Source organism: Aristolochia californica, unplaced genomic scaffold, assembly GCF_029961685.1.
Source record: "Aristolochia californica isolate CCGP_79_NKW_82.1479 unplaced genomic scaffold, dmAriCali1.0.hap1 SCAF_7, whole genome shotgun sequence".
In the NCBI taxonomy this organism is placed as follows: Eukaryota; Viridiplantae; Streptophyta; class Magnoliopsida; order Piperales; family Aristolochiaceae; genus Aristolochia; species Aristolochia californica.
In genome coordinates this window covers 36943253-36953420 of record NW_027182268.1, presented here as the reverse complement: position 1 = coordinate 36953420, position 10168 = coordinate 36943253, and the positions used below count along the sequence as shown (strand labels likewise).

General features: G+C 35.2%; 1 protein-coding gene across 1 annotated transcript; it reads left to right on the top strand.

The window, feature by feature from the left end:
- Nucleotides 1–552: 552 nt before the first annotated feature.
- LOC137936727 (glycosyltransferase BC10-like) lies at nucleotides 553–9923 on the top strand. Its single transcript, XM_068781580.1, has 11 exons — nucleotides 553–1291; nucleotides 2276–2389; nucleotides 3460–3560; nucleotides 3752–3823; nucleotides 4896–4977; nucleotides 5108–5188; nucleotides 5481–5519; nucleotides 5737–5802; nucleotides 7037–7186; nucleotides 7356–7484; nucleotides 9769–9923. The coding sequence occupies exons 1-11, from the start codon at nucleotides 989–991 to the stop codon at nucleotides 9784–9786; spliced, it is 1155 nt and encodes a 384-aa protein (XP_068637681.1). The 5' UTR covers nucleotides 553–988; the 3' UTR covers nucleotides 9787–9923.
- Nucleotides 9924–10168: the final 245 nt, after the last annotated feature.

The window sequence follows — 10168 nt, the reverse complement described above, 5'->3', positions numbered from 1 at the left end:
TATCAATAAAAATAGGGAGAGTAATCTCACAGGGATTTACAAAAAAAAACGGATCTTTAGAGTTAGATCTTCAACTTTTCTTCTCTGAGTTTTTTCATTTATCTTGGACTCCCTCTCAATTTCTATTTTTTCTCTTCTTACGATCTATCTGGTGGTTATTTTATCTATTTTCTCTCTGGTTGCTTTTCCCGATATTTTCAGCAAGATGGTGGGACCTATCCGACACATTCCTCAAGCAATGCTTTATATTTCCGCAACCTCCCTACTAAATTGGAGTCATCACGACGTTACTCACCTAAGTAACGAATCAACAACCCAGAAAAGCCCTCCACTTGGTCCAATTTACATCCGCATATCTATTCTCTGCTCGTATTTTCAGACGGATTCAAAAGGGAATGACATTTACGTAAATCACACGTAAAGTGAAGGTTAATTTTGTCTTTTTCTTTTTTTAAGTAGGTCAGATGTCTCCGGGCAGCACTACTGCAACAGCTCGCGACTATAAAAGGAGCCCGAGTTCGGTGGAATCTCCTACACGCTTCCTCACATCTACAGTCTACTGTAATGGCATGGCCTCGGCCTCCTCTCTCCTGCTGAAACTACTGTGAATTTGGTTCACGAGAATCTCGATATCCGCATCGCTGTCATTTATCAGTAGTCAACGTTGGATCGCCATTGATGAATTTTAGCATCAACCGCGTGAAAGATCGGTGAAACATATGAATGTCTCATTTGGAGACGCTGGAATATCTCCACTTTTAGTGTTCTGGTACTGTTATTATTTCGTTTTACTGAAGCTTTGCTGATTATCGCGCCTCCATTACTGTTACATATTCTTTTGTGTGAACCGATCTTATCTGGTATTGCTTTTGGAGGCAGTTGTTGCGCTCGAGAAGGATATTGTCCTAATCTATGTCAACACGGTTATTTTCTTTTTGGATTTCTAAGGATTTTGTTGTGAAGAAACGTGTAACCGAAGTTTCGGTTCATGAGCGTCCCAGTAGTATACAGTCTGAGCCCTGAGGTTGGAGATTTGGTAGTTCCTCTCAAAATGATGAAACAAAAGAGTCTCCAGAAGCAGAAATCTTTCAAGCCATGGAAGAGAAGGTTTTTTATGATGATTCTGTTGAGCTTTTGTTTCGGAAGTTTGATACTCATGCAGACTCAGTACAGCAGAATTAAGATGTTCCCGTTGGTGTCCCATCGCCATATCCAAGTGCCTAAGATTGCGTTTCTTTTCATAGCACGAAATCGTATTATGCTGGATGTTGTCTGGGATGCCTTTTTCCAGGTACTGTTTAGACATTTGCCACTTTCCTCTTCTTCTTTTTGGGATACATAAAATACTTTCCAGCCAGCACTCATATTGATCGAATTGAAACTGCTTAACCATTCTTTCGATCAATTTGTTCCTTATTATTGGTTGTCGCGTCACTACTTTTTGTATACGTAGTCATCGAATAAGTACTAGAGCTACATATTCGAGGCTTGTGAAACTTTAGTCTTTGCATTCTCTTGACGAATGTAGTGACTTTATCATTGTCTATGGTATTATTAGATTCTTCTGCAGCATAATACTAGGTTTTTTGTCTTCCACCTTAGATGAAAATCTGTTATATTTTCTGTTTTATATTATTTGTTATTTTGTTGTAGATCTCTTTTTTTGGGCTTACAGCCCACATACTCTTGTTTTTTGGTACTTTTTTTTAATTAATGCTATTATCCATCATTCCCCAAAAAAAACATTACTAGGTTTTACATCTCATTTAATCATGAAAGCATCATCTTGCTGTGGCAGAGCATGTAAATGATAAAAAAAAAATTGATAAATAAACTTTTAGTGCTCTTAAGCAGTCTCTAAAATTGCTTCTATGTAGAGCGAGAAAAATTATTATCTAGATTTCCTCCTAGCTTGTACTTTCTACAAGGATTCAAGTGCAAGAAAAGTTAGTAAGTCACTGATCTCTGAAACTTGTTTTGAAAAATTCTCAATCTGTTACTTATCACTGTGTGGTACGTGTGTCTCTTTCTGGTTGACAGGTTGGTTGATTTGGACTTATAAAGGCTGTAGTTTCTCATAAAGTTTATCATGCATGGCAAGGAAATCTGGTTTGGTTATTCGACGTTTATGCTTTAATAAAGAAAGACAACAAGCATTGTCTTCTAAATGACTGAAATTTTTGGGGAACATTATTTTAAATGGTGAAGTTTATGCCATTGTCTTATCCATGTCTCTTTTTTTTTTTTTTTTTTATTTGAATTTGTACTTCTGCAGGGTCATGAGGACCAGTTTTCAATTTATGTTCATTCAAGGCCTGGATTTTTGCTTACCAAAGCAACTACAAGATCTGCCTACTTTTATGATCGTCAGCTCAATGATAGCATCCAGGTTTTTTTTATAATAGTCTTTATTTGAATAATGCCACTTTTATATCATAAGTGAATTATTTTGAAAAAATGTTGTACCTGAAATACATCGAAATGCAAAATGATAAGGTTATCTTTTTTTTTTTTTGTGGATTGTTATGATTTTTCATAACATTCGTTGTTTGCTGTACACTTCGGTGTCCAAAGGAATGCAACAATAACATCACTACAATTCTTGAGCTAGCTTTTTGCAGACCAGTAATTCAATGCAATCTTATTTTGAGGTTCCTCACAGCTCACTTCGTTTTGTGCATGGAAAAATAATTTTCCCATATTTGGGGTATACTAATTTAGGTGCATATGTGTGGGTGTGTGGTGGTGGTGGTAGGAGGGTGCTTGAACTACTGCTACGTCTGGTCAAAACTGCCATTGTTGCTGAAGCATGGAACCATAGGCACAGGAAATAAAAAAATGCTGAAGCATGGAACCATGTTTAATTTTTTCTTGTTTTACAAAAAAATATTTATTGTTTTCTTGCCCTAATTTTTTTAAATATCGTCTTTTATTGTCTTTGCTCTTTTCTTTTTGTTGGTGATGATTGTTGTTTTGACCTGTTGTATCTGAAAGAAGGAAAAGAAAGGATATCTTTTTGGTCTTTCGTTTTTTAAATCTTTAAATCCAGTTATAAAATACTAAGACAGAATATGCCATTCAAAATATTTACTGAAGTTAAAACTTTTAATGGAGTTCCACTTGTAGGAATGAAAACAGACTGCTTGATTTGTAAAAAAAAACTATAATCTTTATTTTCTTTTCTGAAACTAGTTTGTTCTTAGTGTCCATCAGAAATATGGCATGGGTAACACTTACTTCATATTCTACGTTTAATTTCTTGATTGAAAGATGATATTATTTTTGTTCATGCTTAGTTCATCAGGATGGCCTGGTGCAACATGCATTTTGTTTTTTGTTTTTTTTTTTTTCCTCAGAAAATTGTGTTGTACTAATCTAATGTATGGTGTAGTTGGAATTCTTTCTTTTGTTTCAGTTACTAAGCTCTAGTTTTGCTTGTCTTGCTTGTCCACGTTCCAGGTAGATTGGGGAGAGGCAAGTATGTTAGAAGCAGAGAGAATTTTGCTCAAAGCAGCGCTTAATGATCCTTTGAACGAGAGATTTGCATTTGTATCAGACAGGTGAGCTTGAATGACTAATGACGAGTAAAAAATGCATTAGGTCATGTTCTTTTGCCTTATGTATAGGTTGCCTGTCTGTTATACATTTATTGATTGATCTTATATTTTTACGGAAATATACTTATTTCTAGTTCGTAACTGACCTAACGTCATATGATTGAGTGGCTCTTTTTTGAATCTTCTTGTGACAGCTGCATACCTTTATACAACTTCAGATATACTTACAACTATATCATGTCAACATCAACGAGTTTTCTAGACAGGTGAGTGAACTGTTTCATCTTATCTTTGCAACTTATGCTTATGAGAAGCGATCTTCAGATATGTTGTATTTCTTCTTTTCTCCTTTTTTTCTGTTTTTAGTAACTGGGGTCATATGAGTAATTAAGGCTCTGCAATTACTTTCTGCTGAAAATGCTTATCAATGCCGCTTTAGTTCTCTTGATTTTTGAATGCAGCATATCAAGCTAGAAATATCTCTGTGGGAAAGAGGACAAGTTTCCAGTCTACGTTTCTCAATTAGGAGAGGCCAGATTCCAATTACAGGAAAAGAAGGGAGATCTACCACTCCTCTCTGCCATATCCGACCACTCTATCTCTCTTCTCTCCCTTGCTTCTGTTTTCTTCCTCAAAGCCCTCACTCTTTTAAAGAACAACCCACCCCCACCCCCCCCCCCCCCCCCCCCCCTCTCTTTTTCTCTTTCATTCACTGGGTAAGGGATATGAAAGACATGGAGGTGGGGGTTTCCCCTTCTCCTACCTAGTGGCCATCACCAACCACACCCTTCTGCCCATATCTTCTCTTTCACCATGGTTTTAGCCATAGTATCAGCGATGTTGCACATCTCATTTACCCAGCCTAGGACTCTTACTGGCTAATGTCCAAGTAGGTGTATCTTTTGTCATTCCTTCTTAATTGTTTGTTTTAAAGATAAGTTTGGGAGAATAATATAGCGTTTTATGAAGTTTAATAAGCACGTTTTATAGAGGGCTTTCCTTTCTTCCCTTCTCATTCAAAAAGGTAATATTCATTTAACTTTAGGATAACGTTAAATTGTTGTCAGCCCTAAATGCAAACTTGAAACAAATTATTAAATAATTTGGGGTATAAGGATGCCTTATTGAAAGGTTTTTGTACCGTGCATACTGAAATTATTAACACACTTTTGCTATTGTGTTCTATAGTTTGGTTCCCCATTTTGTGATTAAATATTAACTTATAGTTGATGTTAGGTTATGTCATGTTTGTTTTGTTTGCACAGTATGAAATCTTTGGATGTTTGTCGGATGGTCAATAGGTTCTAATAGCATCTGGTCATATAATGCTGGAAGCAGCTTTGCTGATACAAAAGAAGGCCGCTACAATCCAAAAATGCATCCAATTATTCCTGTCCAAAATTGGAGAAAAGGTTCTCAGGTAATTGTGATTCTTTCTTTTTGTTTCTCTTTACAATTAAATTCTTTGCTTACTTGTTCTGAAACCCTGCTGCTTAATACCAACTTACCTTTTGAATCCCCTGACTGTATATCTTGGTTTGTGCCCTTAGTGGGCTGTCCTAATTAGGAAGCATGCTGCTGTCATCGTGGAAGATGAGACAGTATATCAGATGTTTCAGCGACATTGCAGGGTAAAGGGTTTCATCATCATGTTTGTTGGAAGTTGCTTCTTTGATATTTTACAATATCTATTATGTATGTTAATTGTGTTTCTTTTGTTTTCAACAAAAAATGAATATTCTTAACTAATTCATGCATTCAATAATTAATTTCCATTTGGAAAGAAATAACATAACTTCTATGCATGAAAATTTTGCTCTATATTTTTCTACTCCAGGAAACAAATAGGTAGCTTTTAAGTTGCTCTTCGTCCTGTTTAGATTGCACAATTACATATTTACTTCTGTTTGCCAAATGATGCAGAGGAGGTCACTGCCGGAATTTTGGCGGGATAAGGCTTTTGTAAGTTTTCCCCTATATTAGATGATGTGGTATTTTTTTAATTCTGCCTTTTTTGTATGATATACTTAAAATATGTTATAAGGGCACCATCATTGTTATCATTACTCACTGTTATTATGCTGTGGTAGTTGTAGTTAATGCTTTTTATCGTTGTTATTATTGTTTTTGAGATAAAACTTTTCGCAAACTAATGCATCTGATTGTGTTTCTTTTGCAGGCTGTGGATCCATCTAAAGAACATAACTGCATACCAGATGAGCATTATGTTCAGACATTGCTGGCGGTTGGTTCCTTTTTCTTTTTCTTATGATTTGCAGTTTATTCATTGACTGAAGTCGGATTCATTGAACATGTACTGAAGAAAGGAACATGACATTTGTCTCAGAGGTGTTTTTATGTATCTAAAGTTATCAGTCCCTCATAGTGATGTTTCTCTAGATAAGTATTTCTTGAAGAAGTGCACTGATTGGCTCTCTCATGTTTAATATAAATTTTTTTCTATTTGTAAAATAGTTTCTAATACAATTGGTAGATGATTCCTAGATCTTGCAAGGTTTATATGTATAAATACCTAGATTTCTCTAGGCTACAAATTAATGCCTATCTATCCCCATATTATGACATAATTACATATGTACTTCTGTTACCTATGTCCCTGTATTATCACATTAACTACATATATACTGCTGTTACCTACATCCTCCTATACAATCATCAAAATTACGTATATCCTGCTGCTTTTAAATACTATAAGTTAGCTCTAACTTGAGATGTGAAACTACATTAGTACCCACACAGCTGTGATATGTGACTTTTTACTGCAAACTTCAGTTTGATGTGGGCCTATGCAAGTAATGTTGGACCAACTTATAGAGCCATAAAATATGATGTGAGACATCTATATGGTTATTAGGTGGGTTCTACATCACTTATGGGTCCACATTGTGTGACTATTATACTTAGATGTAAAAGAACCATTATTTAATTGTCATGAGGCATGCCTGTTTACATGTCAAAGTTAGTAGCGGTATCTAGGTAATCTTGGTTATATTGTAAGGGTTTGTAGGGTTATATTGTAAGGGTTTGTAGGATTAATTTGAAGCTTTGGATTCTTTAAAATAAATTTACTATGTACATTAGCTGTTTGCATTGAGTCAGAATAATTAACACTCTCTTTACCTTGAAGTAGTTACATTTTCCTTTAATTGCAAAGCAATATATTGATTGGTTCCCACACATCCTTTCTGAAAAGTCCTATGGTTGAAAATCAATATAAAATTTTAGTTTCATAGATAGTTTTTACTGAGCTTTTGAGTGGTTGAAGCTTCTTATGTTTTGTCTTTTTTGGATTGTTATTATGTTGTTACTATTTCATCATCATTTTTTGACATCCTCATCATTGTTAGTATTGATACTATATTACAATTAGTGTTGCTATTACTACTACTACTACTACTTCTACTACTACTATTATTACTATTATCATTATTGTTTACCTCTTTTGTTTAATTATACAGCAAAAAGGACTTGAAGGGGAGATAACTCGAAGATCATTGACGCATACATCATGGGATCTCTCATCCTCTAAAGACCGTGAAAGACGTGGATGGCACCCTGCCACATACAAACTTTCAGATGCTACTCCCATACTGATCCAAAATATTAAGGTAATGGAACTCTGTTTGAACATTAACATTTTTTGTGTCGTAGAACTTTAACCTTATGTGATCACCACATGCACGAAGTATCAAGTGCTTCTGCTCACTGGAGTATGTTAAACAAATTCAAACCCAGATGTTTGCTGACTGTTCTATTGTCACTCTCCCTTTACGGCAGGGAATTGACAACATATATTACGAAACAGAGTATAGAAGGGAGTGGTGTAGCAGCAAAGGGAGGTCATCTTCATGCTTCCTTTTTGCAAGGAAATTCACTCGACCTGCTGCACTCCATCTTCTTAACATGGTAAGCATATTATACTCAGACAGGAAACTATATCCACAGATTAATGTTTTCAAATGTTTCTTATTCTTTTTTGGTGCTGTGGTGCATCTTTTCCCATTTAATAATGATAGATTTAGAAATTAGTGACAATAATATAAATCAACAACTTTTTAAGCCATTCAGTTTCATCCGACTTAAGATATTACTTGTGTTTGTGAGGGAATTATTTCGGTGTACATAGTCATGGTTGTTTAATACAGTCCAAAAGTTAGTCAATAACAATATCTTACTTAAAGCATATAGTATTTTCTCCTGTTTTGTTAATACATCTTTATCAAAAAAAAAAAAAAAAAACTTAAAGCATATAGGGGAGTCTGTAGTTTACTGCAACATATGGCTTTGATGTTGAGAATAATAAGTATACTGTTGTCAGGTGTAGGTTAGATATTGTAGTCCAATTGTAAAATAAAATAAAATAAGGAAAGGTTTGATAAATAACTGATATAATTTAATATAGTCCTTTATTTTTATAAATATTTAAAGATTTAGGTGCCTACAGCTATTAGTGGGTTCATATTCACTTGTTGTGGTATGGATGATGCATTAATTGAAAATTGTGAAAGGACAACTCCATCATCCATACTTAGGATGATGATATGAATATTCATTACTGCTAGACCTAGATAATGTCAACTTAATTACTAACTACTAATACTGTTGTAAAGGAAGGATCAATGACCATGCTAGATAGGGGTATAAACGGATCCAGATATTATTTGGATCTGTCTGACCTTTAATCGGATATTCAGTAAGGTATCTGTTTTGGTTTTGAAGCAGAACCAGAATCAAAATATCCGCGTCTAGTAGATATCTAAATGCGGAATCCTACATTGTTACTGCCCATCCCCCAAGGTTTTAATTTTGAATTTCACTCTCTTTCAACTTGAAGGATAGGCATTCTTAAGTCTTTTAGGTTAGGGAATCTTTTCATCAACTAACTTTTCCTTTTCGTTTTGCTCATATAACATGATGGTTTGGATTCCCAATAAAAACCCGATAAAAATTCATCCCCATTTTCATGCGGTAGCAACTATCGTCTTTGTCTATTTCTCTCCATTTCCATTCAGCAACAATGCTCGCCTGTGTCTATATTCTCCCTTTTTCTCCGTCTACCAAGTCTTCTCCCCAATCTCCAATGATTTTTTTTTCTACTCGAATGCTTGAACCATATAATTATCTTCATTCTTATCATCCAACCAGTTACAGCTTATCTTTTCTTTTTTAATACTCTTCTTGTTTCTAATTTTTTTCCCAGATTTGAGCTAGTAGACTCCCCACCTCCCCCCCCCCCCCCCCCCCCCCCCCCCTTGCTCTTTATTCTATCTCCTTTCTTTCTCCATTCAGATATCAGAAATCTTTAGTTTTTTCTGCATTGCTTTTTTATTTATTGTTTAAGTTTCTTTTTCTGCTCATATTTTTTATACATTTTGGATTTCGGATACAACCTGAATTGATACAGCTCTAAGGCTAAAACACATTCAACTAAAAAAGTGAATAAATCTGAGAACACCTCTTTAGCACTGACATCTGCCACCACTTTAGATCTTATTGGGATAATAGGATGAAACTTTTCTTCTCAAAGCATGTAGCTTTACTAATGCCATGCAGAGTTAACACTAGGTGTATGCTCTATTCCAATAACAATGACAATAAAGGAGCTAAAACAGATGTGAGTAGATTCGATGCTCAGAGAAAGTGAATCATCTTGGAAACATGGTATTTTATAGCAGTATCAAGTATCTGACTACCTAATGCCGCCATTATGGCTGACACAAATTGGGAATCAGGTTGTATTGGCTAAAATATTCCTCATTAGATACTTAATTCCAATATGTACAACCTGGCATTTTATTTTGTTGGCATTACACAATCATCAATGACAGTTGATATGCATCCAAAGTTATTTACTTTTCGTGACAGATTGGATTTGTGTATCACTAGAAAAGTGAGCTAACCTAATGTTCGAAATAGTTTGTGCTTAGCAAAGTGACTCCCTATCTCACTTTTAAGTATTCTTTGGATGAAGCAACTCGTGCATATTTGCAGAGTAATTTCAGTTTCTGTCGATTTGGCTTGGTTCCGATCTGGTTAATGTACCAATGCATTTTTAATAATTCACTTTCCCTTCGGTATAAGAGCTGACTTGTTTAATAACAAGTTTGGATAGGTGACATGACTAGGTTCAGGCTACTTCCCATTCACCTTGATATTTGGTCTCACTTTACTCCATTTCACATCTTGGCAGTCTGTTATCGGAGTTTAAAGGTGCACTGACTACGCTAAGAGACTAAGAGACTGCCTTCACCAGCCAGTGGGCACGAAGTAAGTTCATATTTTGATCCAACAATAGCACTGCGGTAACGACAAGGGCAAAATTTTTATTGTTGTAAAGTATATCTTATATGTTGGTATTGTTCTCTTTTTGTATCATTTGTTTTTTTCGCTCGAGACTTCTAGTACATCACAGTTCGTATCATATTCATATACCAGACTGGAGGGCTGAGTTCAGGATTCCAGTTGAATAGTGTAATATCCGGTTTTTTGTACATACAGTTGTATCGCTCAATATGTATAAGCAAATGCCACCAGTGGCCAGTGATAGAATTGACGCCAGAAGCAAGTATCTTGGCTGAAATACCCATTAT